Genomic DNA, 18,406 nt, shown 5'->3' on the forward strand with positions numbered 1-18,406 from the left:
TCTGAAGGCTAAATAAAGCCCACTTCTCCATCCAAGAAGTTCCGATGACCCATTCCAACTCCCACAATGCAACCCAATCCGGCACTGCACATGATTCAACAAGGAGTGGACCAGAGGGAAGGGCCATACTGCATTCCCCAAGAGACTGGCCCGGTTACCGTGACACCAGAGCATGAAAAGAGCCCTCGTACGCTTCTCGGAGCATGCTCAGATTGACCTAAAGCATCGAGTGTGTGGTGCACTCTAATTTAGCAAAGTGTGAGAGGGGATTTTGTATGTGTGTATACTTGCCTGTCTCTTTAGGGCATGGACATTGCTCAACACCTGTTTCAACGATGTTATTTGTTGACATGTTCACACAGACCCGGACCATTATTATAAGAAGGGGGTGATGGGAAGGCATGTTTAAAACCAGGGTGGAGATGTTGACAAACGTTTGTAGTGTATCTAATCTAATGTGGAAAATACCTCATCACTGACACAAACATCGGCAACATAACGTCAACCCAAGAAACAGACAGCAAGTTATTTAAAGAGTCAGTCATTTATCATATATAAATTTAGACATGCTTTTGCTCATGTTTTCTTGCTTCACTCAGTCACAGGCACAATCTGTAGACTATATGTTCCTTCAAAATCATCCGAAGTCAGTCTATTAAAAGTAGACCATGTACAGTACAAATTTGATACACTATTACGATTTGTGTCTAATGCTCACCAAGGCTGCATTTATTTGACCAAAATTACAGTAAAAATACTAATATGGAATATTATAAAATATAAGTACAATTTATACTGCTTTCTTTAAATTTTTTTTATTTATTACTGTGACGGCAAAGCTAAATTTTCAGCATCATTACTCTAGTCTTTAGTGCCACACGAAATCATTCAGAAATTGTAACCTGCTGATTTGCTGCTCAAGAAACATTTCTTATTATCAGTGTATTATCAAAAACAGTTGTGATACTAGAATTCTAGCATTTAAGCGTTTCGCAAACTTAAATGTATTTATACAAAATTGATTACAAAGGGTTGGCAATTTTCGAAGAGGCTAGCTTTGAAAGCATAAGAGTCCACCCTCCCTTCAGAGAGTGTCCAAAGCCACGCCTCCTTCAAAACACATGAATGTACAGCAAGCAGCAAACAAATGCGTCAAGAGACAAGAGACGGCGTTAAACTACTTAATGTCTCAAAGCACAAACCAATACAATAATAATGAACAAACAACTTAAAGAGCACTGACCAGTATGGTCAGTATTGTAAAAAAACAATGAAGCCCCTTCATGGTTTCGATGAAGCCCCTGCTTCCGAAAAATGAAATGTGCTGTGATTAGTTAGGTGGCTCAGTGTATTGTGGATTGGCACCACTTAGCGCGTGTTTGGGAAATGTCACACCCCTTACCATAACCGCAAGTTTCATCTGCTCAGATGTAAATATTAAGGATGGCGTCAATTTCAAACCAATTCAAGCCTGATTAAGACTAAAGAATGTTAACAAACAAGAGGATCACCCAGAAGGAATTTCATGCACGGACTTTGCAAGCACGGATTTCACGATGTTTCATAGTGGTATGTTTTTTTCCCGTAATTTTCTTATACATTTTAGGTACGATGTTATACACCATTTAATCATGATATTTGTCAGAAAACTATGGTAATACAAACAGTAATCGATCACAAAACCATGGTTCATTTTCTTAAGGGGCAGTGAACAGCCTTACAAAAGCGAGAGCTTACAAACACTACAGTAAACACTAGTCAAGTCAAGTCACCTTTATTTATATAGTGCTTTTTACAATATAGATTGTATCAAAGCAGCTTCACAGTGATAACATGAAAATAATACAACAAGTTTATTTCTAGAATAAAATTGCGTCATGGTCCACCTGAAGTAAGCCAGATCATTAATATTGTTGAATATTAAATGTCCCCAACTAAGCAAGCCAAAAGCCAAGGCAACAGTGGCAAGGAACCAAAACTCCATCAGTGACAGAATGGAGAAACAAACCTTGGGAGAAACCAGGCTCAGTCGGGGGCCAGTTCTCCTCTGGCCAACGAGCGAACAGTGTATGATTATGATTCAGGCAACATTACAGGTCAGAAGTCAGATACATCAACACTGTTAGCAGGCTAGCGGAGGCAATCAACTTTGCCCTTTGTTTATACCATAGCAACTATAAAACTTATAATTGGAACTGTTAATAGAAAACGCAACTACAAATAATAAGACATACTTACAAGTTGTGATCCACAAACAACAGATTGTCCCGACAAAGTTGGAACTGGCTGCTCCGTTTCAGGAGAAACCTGTGTGTAGCCTTGCATTGTACTCTCTTATAGTTTCTGGAAGCTGTTCTCCATAAAATGTGCAGCACACAGATAAACGTTGGAGTTACAATGTTCAGGAACAGTGTCTAAAATACATTTTAACCATTTTAAGTTTGTCAGCCTTAGGAATGTCAAACAAATGAGTTTTAGAAAAGGGGTATTTCCTTGACATAGCAGCAGGTCAACCAGGCCTCGTCCATTTTTGGCGTATTCTGTGGGTGGGGATTATTTAAATGAGTAACATTGTGAATTCATAAAGCCCAGAAAAATCACGTTGTAGTCCACGTTGTACAACCTTGCAGATCTTTTTTTATGCTCAAAAACAGCAACATTACACACTAACTACAGTTGAAAAAGTGGAAAAGCATAATAGGACCCCTTTAAATTAAAGAAAAATTCAAATAAATGATCATTTAAACAAAAATAAGTAAATAAGTTAGAATTAGAACATTAGAATAACTACTTACATTATGTGTAAATAAATTAACTGATACGAAAACAGGACCATTTATCGATCCTCATGAGTTTTTATCCCCAAATAGCTTCCCCTTGAAATGGCGTGGTGCAATTTATTAGCACAACAAACACTTTTACACAATCTAAAAGGCACTAGTTGTATATAACAACTCTCCCACAGGTTCCAATAAATAAACCAAGAATGCCACAGCTATTCAGAGTGAGAGAAAAGTAAAATGATGTAAAAACAAAACTGTAGTGGGTCATAAGAGGAGTGATGGTAACCATTCTCAACCGTTTAAACTCAGGCCAAGTGCTCATTACCACGAAACAACACACTAGGAGAACAACATCATTAACAGAGGGAGGGAGGCGAGAACTAGTCAGTCATGAGACAGACTTTGGTTAACAATGCTGATTTATTTCCCTTTTACACTATGCCTGTTTTCCTCCAACACACAGAGGCAGAAACACAGAACGGGGAAGAAAGAGGAAATGAGAGCGAAGAGGGTGTGCGGTGGAGAAAAAGGACGCTTTTGCTATGGCATTTATTAATATTGTTGGCCCTCTGGAGGACCACGGTAATGATTACTCTCGGAAATGAAAGCTATTTCTCAGCAGGACAGACTGTGGCAGACAATATGTGTGTGAGTTTGGAGACAGTAGTTCTGGGGATGTGCTGGAATCTTTATGAAAACCTAAACAGCCCAGATAGACATCCAAGGCATTACATACAAACACACCCACAGCCCCAGATGACTCAGAGAAAGCTGTGGTTTCATCAATGCCACGACCACCAAGTCTCAGTGACCAGATTTTGCTCTCTCATAAAACTAGCAATATTACAGTCACTGGTAATAGAAAATAAAGCCCATTGCAGTGAAATCAAACACTGGCCGTTCTCGTTTGAACCTCTCAGTAAAAAAAAAAAAAAGAGAAAAAAAAAAAAAAACCTTAAAGGAGACATTTAAAGGGATATCTCATCCAGGAATAAAAACTGTCATGATTCAATTACAATAATGTTGTTCTGAACCCATATAACGTCTTCCCTTTAGCACAAAAGATTTTGTTTTGGAGGTTGAATGTTCACATAAATTCTGGCCTATTAATCCCACAAAGCTATCGTATGGCATCAGAAGGCTTCAAATACACTATAAGTCATCTGGACCACTTTTACAATACTTTTATGGTGCTTTTTGTCCTATTTGAAGTTTGACAGCCTCTGTTAACTATATACTTTAACTGTATAGGAAGTGTGAACATTCTTCAAAACATCTCCTTTTTAAAGTCATACAAGTTTGGAACAAAATGAGGGTGAGTAAAAATACGGCTGGGTAATAACATATTTCAAGCTTTTGATTCAATTCAATTATGATTTCAGTTCCATTCAATATTGATTCATCAGAGTATATATATATATATATAAATAATCAGGTACAGTATGTCAATTTTTCTTAAGGAAAAAAGTCTCTCTAAATTAAATCTGTGCACTTTACAGGAAACCCTGTCAGTTGGTACAATACTATAATATTAAACTTTACAATTAACAGAATTCCAGACTATTACATGTATTTGCTATTTATTTTTAGATACAATAATAAAAAACTGAATTGTACACAAACATTTAAAACATTTGTTTAGTGAAGATTTGTTCACACATCAACAGAAAACAGCATAGAGAGATCGATAGAGCTCGATCTTGGGATTTAAGAATCCAAACCAGTTCATAAAAATGAGTATAGATTAAATAAATAAAAAATAGAATAACATTTTTTTTATTGATATGGTCAACCCTGCCCTAGTAAATGATGACATAATTTTCAATCCCTTAAGTTATTCATAACACTTCCTCACTTTATATAAGATGGAACACTTATAATAATTCTGTGAATCACAGTACTACAGCCCGAGCACCTTTACGACGCAAAAGTTGTTAAAGTACATGTGCGATCTTTTTGTTTTTAAGTGTTCAGCTAGATTTTATGGTGCTGGAAAACAGTGGGCCGTCTGTACTCACTACAGTAGTAAACACACTCCGATGCACACAAGCGGCAACGTGCTCGAACACATGGATTTTACATCATGCTCTGCCATCATTACCCAAACTGTGAAAAACAAAACCCAGACGACTGAGGAACGTGCAGAGCAGATGTGAGCATGCTTTCCCACAGTGAACGACCCCTACGCTGCCAACCACCTACTGACGAGTGTGTGCACGTTAGCCACAATTTATTCACTCGGGAGATAGAAATATGGGGAATACAGTACAATTTGTGCCAAAATTATGGTTTTAATGGCCATCAGAGAGAGAGAGAGAGAGAGAGAGAGAGAGAGAGAGAGAGAGAGAGAGAGAGAGAGAGAGAGAGAGAGAGAGAGAGAGAGAGAGAGAGAGAGAGAGTGAGAGAGAGAGAATGTGTGTTGGTGTATGTTGAGGGAGCATTTCTCATGCGGTAGTGTTTGATCCACACACACTTGTAAACCCGTTCCTCATATGCCCAGCTAAAGCATCGCCAGTAAAAACACCATCACAATCTCTGCTTAGAGTCTCAGAGCCAAACTACTAAGAGCACTCCCCCACCCCCCATCTCACACACACACACACACACGTCCTGTTTCAGTGAGGAGTGCATTAGGATGGGAATACATGCAAGAACTGCCCAGAAACTTTCCGCTCCCACTTAGTTCCAAGACGAATGAAAAAGCAGATTGTTAAGGTCATTCGGTCCAGTTTGAACTGTTATTGACAAATTAAAATGATAATTTCTTCACTGAGTTTACAGGAGACAGTGAGAGAGATACAAACAGACAGAAAATAAGAAAAAAAAGTGCGGGAGGTTGAATCTACACTTTATTTTAAGGTGTCCTTTTGTTACTGTGTAATTACACAAATACCTACTCCATAATATTAACTTTATGTACTTACTTACTATGGAATTAGGGTTTGGCTTAGGGTTAGTTGCTTGTAATTATGCATAATTTACTGTTATTATGATAGCATGTATTTGTAATATACAACAAGGGTACTGTAAAATAAAGTGTTACTAAAATGAGGGTAATTTTTTAGGGACCATAAATATATATAAATATTTTTTTATTACTTTAATGATTTAATATTTAATTAACTTATTTTAATAACAATTAGTCAAAATGTCTTCCTCCACACAATGTCTCATTACCATAATGCGTCCATATGTTTGGTAAAAGTTATGTTTAGTGTAACTCATTATCTTTAATGGCAATTCTCATAACTATAATACATTGGGGTTAATGAATTACAGTAAATATGCTTTGATATATATTGCTTCTTTGAATCAGTTTTTAAATTAAAATTTAAAGAAGTTTTCTTTGCATTACAGTCATTAAAATGACATGCAAAACAATCATAATGTTCTTATCTTCATGGTTGCTCCAATGGCACATTACTTTCTTCTGTGTAACAAAAAAAAAAAAAAAAAAAAAAAAAAAAAAAAAACTTTCGCAGGAAGATTTTCCCATATAATGTAAGCGGGTCACTCAAGTTGCAAAAGGACAAAAAAAAGCACCATAAATTTGCCCATATACAGTTTGTGCTACAGTTTATTCCATGCCTTCTGAAGTCATACATTTGGTTTGATGTCAATAAAAACAAATTGTATTGTTTCTTACATGTCTCTCTACTAAACGCGACATGGTAAGTTTGAATATGAGCAAGCACAAATTAAATTTAAGAGCTATGGTATAGGCCAGGGGAAGATTTTCAGTGTATAACAATCAGTATTTTGGTGTTTCTCACACAAAGCTGTCATATGACCTCAGAAAACATGGAATATAGAGACTACTTTTATAGTTGTTGTTTTTTTTGTTGTAATTTTTTAATGTGCCAGCTCCTTTTTGTCATCTGCTTTCATAGTACGGCAAAGAACAGTGTGAACATTCAGCCATCTCTTTTTGTGTTATCCAGTAGAAAGTAAGACATATGCCTTTGACAAAGTCTGTTGACAGTTTTTATTTATAGGTGATTCCTTAAACTGAGAGAGGAAAACACGAGACAGAGTGTAAAATATAGAGATTGATGGAATACAATTTATGTTAAGAGAAATGAAAGGAAAGGTAGACCGAGATTAAAAGGGTGTTAAGACTGAGAGTACAGGGCAGAGTGTAAAAATAAATCTCTGCACAGCACAAGGCGTGTGTGTGTGTGTGTGTGTGTGTGTGTGTGTGTGTGTGTGTGTGTGTGTGTGTGTGTGTGTGTGTGTGTGTGAGTGAGTGCCCCCATCGTTTGTTATGTAAGTGATGGCGGGTGGGATTGTAAGAGTATGCTTGTTTTAAAATGATAAACACCGCCACCATGCCCACATGTGTGCAACACATGGGGCCCGCAAACATGCAGGGGCCGCCCCTTTTAACTGGGTCACACGGGCACAATTGTACCATCTGTCAGAGACCGTTTAGCGTTTTTCTTATTCAAGCCTCCAGTTTGTGTGCCTCCAGCACACTCAAAATAACACACACTCAAGCAGACACCAAATTTCCTTGGTAAATAAACTAGACTGGAAGTTGTACATTTGGAAACAAGCACGTTACACTTACTTTGCTATCTATGGTGTTTTGAGCTCTTACCTGACACAGGAACTGGAATACATCCACAAAGACAGCCCAGCAGGTCTAGAAACGCACCACGTGTTACCAAACACAGATTACGCCTGTCAATTTGTGTGTGAGAGAGATTAAGTTAGGTGATGATTTCATACTTCATAGCATTTCATTGCATTTGTACAGAAACAACACTTTATTTTGCAAGTGTTATATACACATGGTGCGATTAAAAAACACACAAAAAAAAACAGAGGGGATATTTGAAGGAGAATGTCATCAATTACATTTTAAAGTAGAAATTTAGGCAAATACAGAAATAGTGTAATTCACATAAAATGAACAGTAAAAATACAGATTTTTTTTGTTAGCATTTAACTAATTTTAACAATTAACTTAACTATGAATTTATTTATACAATTTACAGGCCCCAAGGTAGATAAGCTACTGTATATTTTGAACATATTTCAGCCAAACAATATTACGGGTTGTCTCAGAGGGATCTCTAATGCATGTTTTATGCCTGTAGGAAAACTGAATCACCATCTGCTGTTAAAAATGGGAAATGCATCCTGTCTGACCAAGTGCAGATATATCAAAACAAAAGGCAAGGAAATGGGCATATGTGTCAAAACACTTTTGAGTCACTATATTATAGTCAGAGTGACTGATAATGCATCCTGACTGCAATAGCGAGCAGTACAATTAAGTTCACACTGATTCTGAGGATAAAGCATCACATGTGCTGCCCATGGGCACAAAGGGAATTTAGGGCCCTGTATCTCAGACCAACTGCAGGGTAACGTTTGTGGGAGAGGGTGTATGTGTTTGTGGATAGAAACTGTGGTGAGTATATGGAAGATGGTGTATGGTGTGTGTGTGTGTGTGTGTGTATGTGTGCACAGCAAACGCTCATGGGCATGGGCGAGAACAAGAGGGCCAGTGTTTAGGGCTGACGTCAGTATTTCATCACTGAGATATTAATAACACAAACTCTCCCTCTCTTTGAATGCCTGGCTTCATCTTTTTGTGTCCCTCTGTTGCTCTTTAAACACAAATTATTACTCAGAATTCAACAAATTACCAAGCTAAAGATTATAGGGATATATGGTCAGATGTTTGGGATCTCTGTCATTTCACATTTATCCCTCCATCTCCAGTTTCTCTTTCATTCTTCTGGCATTTTTGTCGCATCTTTCTGAATGTTCACCAAATTCTCATTTCATAGGTTTGGAAAGGTATACTACCATACTAACCTTATTAGAAATGCAGTATGTACACACTGTGAACTTTTTCTGCATGGAGCAATTGGATAACCTACTACATTTGCCAAATTGTGCAATATACAAGAGCACAATTCATGCCAGTATCCCAAAATGCACTCAACTTCACACTCCCTTTCCAGTATTGGGAATGAATCAGAAACTACATCATTCATCTCCGTCTTGACTATTTGATTTAACTTCTAAAATGTTAGTCATTTTACAGAAAACTGGGTTAGAAATAATAATAATAATAATAATAAAATAACCAACCAACCATGTTGGTTTTAATGTCTAGTTCTTAAATGTTTTTTAGTTATTTTAGACATTAAGTTAAAAGTCCCCCTGTAGTCGATAATTGTCTCCCTTAAAACTAATTGTGTATCACCAAAATGACATTTAAATCGTTTTACCTGTGAAAAAAAATTCTTCATGCCTTAATATAGCTTGAATGTAACTCTACACCCTTGCTTCATTTAGTATACGCAGGCCTATGAATATGCTAATTAGCTCTGTCTCCACTCACTCACACTAGCTCAGAGTTCCACTTGCTCAAGTTTACTCAAGTTACTGTAGTAAACTCTGCAAAATGGTATACGTTATCAATGGTATGTTATCAAACAGCTAATAATGTGTTGCTAATGTTACACAAAACATGTTCCCGTTCACCATGTCAGTCTGCCTTCAAACAATCAGTATCCTTAGAAACGCTTTGAACAAATCAGAACGTCAGTGGAGAAAGGCAAAGTTCATAATAACATCATAATATACATCACTTACACTTACGCTATATTGCTAAAAGTACCTGATTTTTTTAATTTCAACAGAAAAAATATTCCGGTATAACCCGTCTTCTCTTGAGACTCCCCTGCTTCGCAGCATAGTAATGATGATGTGCTAAGCCCGCCCACGCGTTGACGTCATTGGTTACACGTTAGTTTGTGACGTCAGAAACACCAGTGACCAGAGTGTTCTTGAGATTGTCTTTGGTTCACTGCAGTTTTAAGTAGAAAATACTCAGCAATGGTATTGACTTATGAATTTGCACATGGTTTGTCTGAAAGCATATTCAAAACACCACATAGATATACAAACAACATTACAAACTTCTATTTATTTTAGTTTTAGTTAAACTATGATAAAACTGATTAGGACACTACTCACTGAATGAAACACTACATAGCACTGTCATGAGACAATGTAGCATACAATTGTTTGAAATGTTTATTGTTGTATGCTGTTCCATCTTACTCAACTATCCCAAAATGTCTCTGGCTCATTAAGGAGTTTGTTATAAAGCATCAGTATGGATGAGTGAGAGTGGTCAAAGGGCAGCGCTGGGTCAGTGAGCAGAGAGCAGCCTTTGAAACATGAGCTCAGAACACAGAGAGCTCAATTAATACACCAATTAGTTGCAATGTTATTTTGTAAAAGAATGTTTTTAGCAAAAGCCAAACCAAAAATTGCTTGTACGCACACTGTTTTTGCTGATGTATTTGCAAATACTGAAAGTAGTGACCAGTGTATAACCCTGACAGTACCCACCTTGTGGCGAGCCACAGCCGTGGAAAAATGGCACTGGAAAGGTCACAGTCCTCCGTATTTTCTGACTGGGGTCTGTGTGTGTCCGTCAGATAGGAACGTAACAACGACAGCACCTGTGAAGGAGATGGAACATACATGAAATATACAGAGGGATCCGTACCATCAGACTAAAGTGAAATAATCAGACCAGAAACCGAGAGATCAGACAGAGAAATCAGAGTCCCCATTGCACCCATTGCAATCTGGCTAAGTATTTTATGATCTCCCTTAATTGTGATCATAATTTTGAGATGGAGAGATCAGATTTAAATCAGAGAGCTCAGACAGAGAAAACAGAGAAAGAGACCAGAGAGAGCAACCAAAGAGTTTAGACAAAGATAGAAGACATATAAATCAGATAGAAATGAGATGGATATCAAAGACAGATATCAGATACATAAATCAGAGATCAGAAAAATAAATAAGAGGGATCAGACAGGGTAATCAGTAAGAGTTTACAAAGAGATCAAAGAGATAATTCAGACGAATAATTCAGTGAGAGATCAGAGAGGAGACATCTGACAGAATCAAAGATAGGTGTACATAAAGGAATAATTGATCATATTTAGGGACGCATGATATATCGGCAACCATATCGGAAAATTTGGCTGATAAATTAAAGCTGATAAATAATGTATTATTTCCTTCAGCTGAGACACGATGATGGTTTTGAATTGCTTGAAATATGATTGGAATCACGGTTAAGTGCAACATGTGAAGCGGAAGTCTTTCATAAAGGCTACATACAATTATCATGAGAACAGTATAATTGTGTGCTTGGGACACGGATTTAATGGCGAGACTTGTTTTTGTGGTCAGGCTCTTAAAATTATATAAAAATCTGGATTAAGATTAATCGGCCAATATATGGTTAATCGGCTTTCAAATATAAGGAATTATCGGTTATCGGCCAACATTTTCATATCGGTGCATCCCTAATCATATGATTATCAGATGATTAGACAAATTAGAAAGACGGATCAGATTCTTCATTAGTTAATCTTTCTCAATCTGAAAGATATCTGACAGAAATCAGAGAAAAACTGGTTTCCTCTTTAGGTCTTCTTTTTTATTTATTAGTTCAATTAACAACCTTGCATAACAGTCTATAGGGAGGGAAATACCGTAAAATGAAGGAGAGTAGATGGCTCTATGCATGCCCGGTTAAAGAGAGTGTACAGAAAGCTGAAATAGTCTCTTTACTGGTTTACAGCCGCAATGTGGAAGCCACTCATTATGCCCCGGGAGGGAGAGGCACAGGGCAAAACAAGTCTGACCATGAAATACCAGGCCTGGCCTTCAAGCTGCGGACACCCCCGACACTAGCGGCCCACACCCTGTATCCCACACATCTAGCCCAGGCCTGCTTGCCCTGTCGGGTGGGAAGGCCCACGACGGCCGGCCTCGGAGGAGAGTGTGTGTATTTATACTGACGAACTACACAACTTGAGACCGACCACAAACCGATGGCAGCGGCTAAGGGCAAAAATAAACACCCCATAGAGGTCCATAATTCAGCGTACAGAGAGCAGTGCACACATTTAGAAAAGAAACATGCACAAACAAACACCAGCACACGGCCTGAATGCAGTGCTAGACGCTGACCTTTGACACAGAAAGGCCGTTGGGTTGACTGTCAAATACGACTGCAAGGAAATGTTTTAAAAGCCAACCTGTGGGCGGATGCATTTATGAAAAGATTTGGAAAGTCTGCATGCAATCTGAATCTAATTAAGCTCATTTGTCTCATCAGTTTGATTGTTTTGTTTTATAGGCTTTTCCTTAAAGAAGAAATAAAGCTTGTGTGAGTGGGTGTTTCAAGGCCGTTTGAAGCGATCACTGCATCCAGACCTTTGGCAGCAATGCACAAAAGAGGAACACACACGCATACAACACATACCCACCTAACCCCCCCATCTCTCACACACGCACGCACACACACGCACGCGCACACGCACGCACACACACACACACACACACAGACAACATGTCCTAACCAGGTGGGATGAGATTTTACTGTGGCAAAAAAAAAAAAAAAAAAGTATTTGCTTGTACTGAAAACAAAAATCATGCAAGATTAATACTCTCATAGCAAATCAGGATATAACAAAAATGTTCCATATATAGTTATGCAGAGTGGTATTTTAGGTATTTTATGAGGTCTCACTGTGGGTGGAGCTGGCAGCACAAAAATATGTGAGGAAAAGTAATATATGAATTAACGCATACTTCCCTTCCACTCTGATGCAGTTTGAGAAATAGTCAGGGGTTTTTTTTGAGAGAGAGAAAAGTAAAAGAGCAGAACCATTACCCAAATACACCTCTGTCTGGTGTTTTTATATTAATTGAACATTTATTTGATATGCACTTATATTATTAGTTGACATCTTAAAATCGCATTTCTAATTTGTAAGTAAATTTGGTTACACTTTATTTTAAGGTGTCATTGTTACAGTGTAATTCTATATTTAAGTACGGAGTAATATTAAGCAATAACATGCACTTACTATAGGGTTAGGCTAGGATTATGATTTGGCTGAGGGTTAGTTGCATGTAATTATGCATAATTTACTGTTATTACTATGGTAAGTACATGTAACATATGTAACAAGGACACTGTAAAATAAAGTGTTTTTATGTCACCAAAGAGAAATAAATAAACGGGCTGTTCTCCATTTTCAAAACGAAAAACAAAAATATAAATAATCAGACTGGGACTGCTACCAAAAAACAAAAAAACAAAAAAAAAAACATAAAAATGAAATAAAATACAATTTAAAAAATACAAATAAATATTGGACTGCTTTCAGTTAAAAACAGTAACAATAAAAGACATGCACACAATTTTAAGACAATGGTTAGGAGGCTGACTCAGCATACACCACCTCGAGAGTATGTGTGTGCATGTGGAAGACCCACATTGACTGCACTGTGTCTGCTGATCTGATTTAATGTTTTCAAAACACACAGTGGATTAATTTCCCCGTGGAACCTGGATGTTACCTAGGGTTTTTTTTAAAGAAGAAGCTGTTTCTGAGGTGTCAGGTTAGGTTAGTGCTGCTCAATCTGTTTCCCTCATTAGCCGGCGTCTAAAGGGAACCAGTCAGTTGTGTCAACAGAGGTTTTTAAGTGAACTGCTGGGTTCAAGCGGTTTACTCAGCAGAGATGGTTTTGTAATCAAAATGGCACTTTAAAACACTGTGCTGACACACTTCTTCATTTCATCCTGGTATCAACACTGTGTAATGCAAATCAACGATTGTGGGTGTGTTGTGTTAAGGAAGGTGCACATACAGTGAAGCTATTTTTATGTAAGCTTACACATATCTGTTTCAACAAAAACAAAAAGTCTTTAATTCAGGCTCGAGACAACATCTATTCCTCCCACTCACACTTTTTTTTTTTTTTTGTATTTCACTCTCTCTTGCCATTTCTGTTTTCTGTTTAAACAAACACACTGTAACATTTGCTTATGGTCAGTAATGTCCAAAGGAAAGTTAATGAATAATTTGTACTACAGAGATGGTTTACACCTCAAAATTTTGATAAGACTATTCTAGACTAATTCTAGCTTCTAGATATCACCCACCAAAAAAGGTGGGTGATATCTAGAAGCTAGAATATCAATAGAAACTTGGGGAAAGGGGTCTTTTGACTCAAATTAGAACAATCTACTTTATGTAACATACTTTTGCTGGTACCTCACAAAACTGATTTCGGATAGACTTCTGAGGCAGCACGGTTTAATGATCTACAGCAAAATAGAGAGATATTTGGTGATAACTGAGCGAATATTTAATTAGAGTGGTAGTTTAATTAAAACTAGTCTAAGCAGTTTAGGTAACCAGCCATGTTTGCCATGATGAAACCGCCCAGTAAACCGTACCAACCACCTAACAATGGCCTAGAAACCACTGAGAATATCCTAGGAATAGCACTCAGAACACCTTAGCAACTGAAAAGCAATTCCCTAGCAACCACCTATTAGTAACATGGTGGAAAGTTTTGCAAGTCCCATTCACATTTTCTAAAGGAAAAAAGCAAAGTCTAGAATATTGTAGTTATTTTTTGTCACTCTCACGGCACACAAAAGACTCACTCCAGTTTAAAGAGATCACTAAAACATGACAATTCAGAAAATATGTTAAGTCTTATGGGTTTTGAACGACATGAGAGAGAGTAAATGATGACGAAATCATTTTTTTTTTTGGATGAACTATGCCTTTAAGGATTTTATAACGAACACAAACACAAAAACAAAGCCATGCATAGGCAGTGGCATCTCTTAGCAGATGCTGCGGTACACACGTACACCACTCCTGCATGCAGTTCAGGTATTCGCATCAGATAGCAGCATGAGGGCAGTGCTCCAATAAAAACGTTACATTATCACTAGCTGATCTGAACATACTTCACACCACAAACCACCCCCACTCCCCCATCACACACGGACAAGATGTGCAGCGTCTGTTATCTGTTCCTAATCTGGTCGTAGACACAAACATACAGAATTTCCATATTCAAAGAGTCATGAGAGAGTCACTGTGACTCAGTGAATCGAAATCGACAACATAAATACAGGAAAATAAAGAGCCCTTTCACTATCCATTTCCATTTCTTTTGCTGTCTCTTTCATAGTTCATGCAATTCTCTTTTTATTTATTTTAGATATATGCTTGTTTATTGGTCTTTTACAGTGCAAACAGGATCAAATCATAATATAACTGCATTTTTAAATAAAAAAAAATATAAAACTTTGCAACTCCATGTCAACTAACTTTCATTAGAGTATTAGCAGACTAGTAGACTAGTAGTAGAGTGTTAGGTGTTAGGGTTCAAGTTAGTAGAATAAGGTGACATGTAGGCTGCGTTTACACTTGGCATTAACATGCGACCTGTATCCGGATGTTGTCCACATACACATTGAAAAGACAAGTGTAAACGCGTTTCTGATCGGAATGTTATCAGTGTAATGTAAACGCAATCCAGCCATCGTGTCTGCATTCACAGGTGAACGTAATTTAAATCCCCGCCCAGTCTCCCCGCGTGACTGTCAGAAAGTAATGGCCAGACGCAGTTTAGACATGAAATTAAACTTATTTGAACAATAAACGTCAATCTTTAAAACAGTTTATTTATGTGTCATTTTTCATTTTAATTGTGCAACATTATCTGAACGAGGCGATCGCCTGTACACTCACAGTCAGTCATGAGATCTTAATGAAGATCTCATGAGTGCCAGAGGAATAATCTTAATGATTATTCCTCTGGCACTTGCCAGAGGAATAATCTGACTTTTTTAATGTTTTAAATTTTGAATGTTTTTATTGTTATAGCATGTTTATCAATCTCCCATTTCTGTCAATATAGTAATTGCACGCAACCTTAAACCCAGATGATCGATGATGTGACTTGTTTAACATGATCAACCCAGTTATTTTTGTAAGATCAATTCTGGAAGTATTCCTTCTTTTAAAAAATATAATTTGATCTAATTAATGGAGATTGCATATGGAAGTAAAATGAGTGAGTGAAAGCAATTGGGATGTTGTTTAATTTGTATCATCTATACTATTAATCTGGTGTCGTGCCACAGACCTGATTTAAATATTATGCGGGAAACAGAAATCCGATCGGTTATCCAGATACAGAGGCTGCTTAATGTGAACAAATATAAACGCACCATGTCCTGATTGGCTAATGATCCGATCTGCTTGATCGGATCATGGTGATTGCATGTTAATGCCAAGTGTAAACGCAGCCGTAGTTGCAAAGCTACTTAGTAGAATGTCTAAAGTGGATAATCGAAACAAAGTGTTACTAATACATTTTATAAATAAATAAAAAATACGAATACAAAATAGTGTATATATAAATATCACTACCGTTCAAAATTTTGGGGTCAGTACAATTTTTGTTCTTGAAAAGTCTCTTAGTGCTTAACATTGACGTTTGTCTGCTTCTCCTGGAAAAAAATAGGGATGCACCGATATGAAAATGTACACAACTATAATCTTCTCATGATAATTTTATGTAGCCTCTATGACATACTTGTGATGTTGTAATTAACTTTTTTTTTTTTTTTTTTTAAGTGATTCCAATCATATTTCAAGCAATTCAAAACCATCATGGCGAACAGTGTGCATCTGAAGTGTCTCGGCTGAAGGAAATAATACATTATTTATCAGCTTTAATATATCGCCCAAATTTTCTTATCAGGCCGAAACCGATAACATCAAAAATGAACATACATCGGTCGATACCGATATGGTGGCCGATATATCTTGCATCCTTGAATTTTTTTTTACTTAAAACATCAAATTACAAAAAAATAACTAAGAAAGCACTGAAACTTTACCACCAAAAATCTTTTGGTTGAAAATTATTCTGATCTTATTACATTCAGCGTAAATGGCGATTGATATGGATAATGAATAGTCTATTGACGTAATAAGGTTGCGCCAGTTAAGGCTTGTGCCAAAGTCTGTGTGTGAGGCAGATTTGCGTGGAGAAATCAAAACCAATGAGAGCAACAGCACACACAAAAAAAACCTCACAGGAGCTTATAGAAACATACTGTGCTAATTTTTTATGACTTCTCACTAATAGTCGACGAGAAAAGGCTGGGGTTGAATCCGAAATCGCCCCCCTAAACCCTTAATCACTATTCCTTACGTTAGTCCACTAACACAGTCCACTTGAAGGAGTGAATGAAAACGAGTAAGCGAATTCAGACAGCCGTTGAGTGTACATCAGTTGTACACTCGTTATTGCGATGCAATGTGGGATTAAATGAGTGCACTCAATGTCCACTATGATTTCGGACTCCACTACAAGTGGCTGTCCCCTCAAATAATGCCCTATTTGAGGGTATAGGGGGCGATTTCGGATTCAGCCTTGGTCGGCTAATTTTAATTCGTTTTAATTTAAGTCACAGAAGAAGAAAAAAACTCAGGAATTGGCGAAGTCACGTAGTGACAGATCTCTGCATGTAGTAATATGTAATATGGGCAGAAAATTCAAAGTGTGGACACATTTTAAGAAGGTAAAGAACGACTAGAAAAAGGTGACATGTGACCTAAATGTTTTATAAATGTCACCTTTTTCTAGTTGTTATCTTGTCAGCTTATCTTTTGAAACATTTAAGTGGTAGCCTATTGTTAGCCATCACTCTATTAATACTAACCTAGATAAATGTACGATAATATTAGCCACATTTCCAAGTGTTTGTGTGGAAACTAAATTAATACCCCGCTTACTGCACAACATAACTTTCATGTTCATGTCAACGCAGCGCATCTTTTATTGTGAGCAAGACACTGAGCGTAATTCTCCCTGATAACGTAGACAATATCACGTTCCTTTCTTATAATATGAGAAGACTGAGATCTGGGGGAAAAATAGTGACTTGAGTCAGGTATAGCCTAATTGTCCATATTGTTGTAGTGTTTTAGTTTGATGCAAAATATTTTATTTATTTATTCATACATGATGTATATTTATTTTGTGTTCTGAACTCTAAAAAAGTTTTCATTCAAGTTACGGCTACTTGTCCGTCGGCCTGATTATGTTTGCAGTTTGCAGTACGTCTATTTTAAGTGTTTCAGTTTGCTGTGTTTTTATTTATTAATTTGCTTATAATTTCGATTTATGTCCAACATAAAAAAAACAAAATCGTGAAATTTCGTGGTTATTTTTTTTAAAGAAAAGTTTGTTATTTATATTATAGTTTTTTTGTTTGCTTGCGTTCTGATCTCAGAAAAGGTCATGGGATGTTTGCCGGTGTCGCTTTGGCAAGCTTTATGCATACGCTTGAGCACTTAATTTATATTTCAAATGCTTATTATTATGGTTTAGCATTTCTTTAGGGCAGCCCTAAATTTTGTTAAATATTTATAACATATAATATATAGTTGAGTAACATCACACAAGTGCAGTCACAAATTATTATATTTTTTTAAAATGAGTCGATAGACAGATTTTTGGATTGGATTGGGATGGATGGATGCCTCACTCTCTACACACACATATGCTCGCAGACAATTCCAGTTGCATGCACAGAAACCTGCTTTAGTGTCAAAACTACATCATCTCACTGTTTCTATCCACAATTATCTCTTAAGCTTCTAGGTTTTATGGTGATGCTGTTTTATCACTTAAATTTCCCTTTGGGGTTCAATTATCCATGTCTATCAAATAAAATA

General features: G+C 37.0%; 1 protein-coding gene across 3 annotated transcripts in view; it reads right to left on the reverse strand.

The window, feature by feature from the left end:
• The window catches only part of thada (THADA armadillo repeat containing), a 117,675-nt gene that overhangs the window by 19,171 nt on the left and 80,098 nt on the right, over positions 1-18,406 (reverse strand). For all 3 annotated transcript variants that reach the window (XM_056272475.1, XM_056272474.1, XM_056272473.1), the window contains exons 30-31: positions 10,164-10,276; positions 7,384-7,466 (exon numbers count right to left, since the gene is read on the reverse strand). In XM_056272475.1, the coding sequence (XP_056128450.1) occupies positions 7,384-7,466; positions 10,164-10,276 (196 nt within the window). The remainder of the gene's footprint in view (positions 1-7,383; positions 7,467-10,163; positions 10,277-18,406) is intronic.

Source organism: Rhinichthys klamathensis, unplaced genomic scaffold, assembly GCF_029890125.1.
Source record: "Rhinichthys klamathensis goyatoka isolate OS25496 unplaced genomic scaffold, OSU_Roscu_1.1 h1tg000338l_1, whole genome shotgun sequence".
Lineage (NCBI taxonomy): Eukaryota > Metazoa > Chordata > Actinopteri > Cypriniformes > Leuciscidae > Rhinichthys > Rhinichthys klamathensis.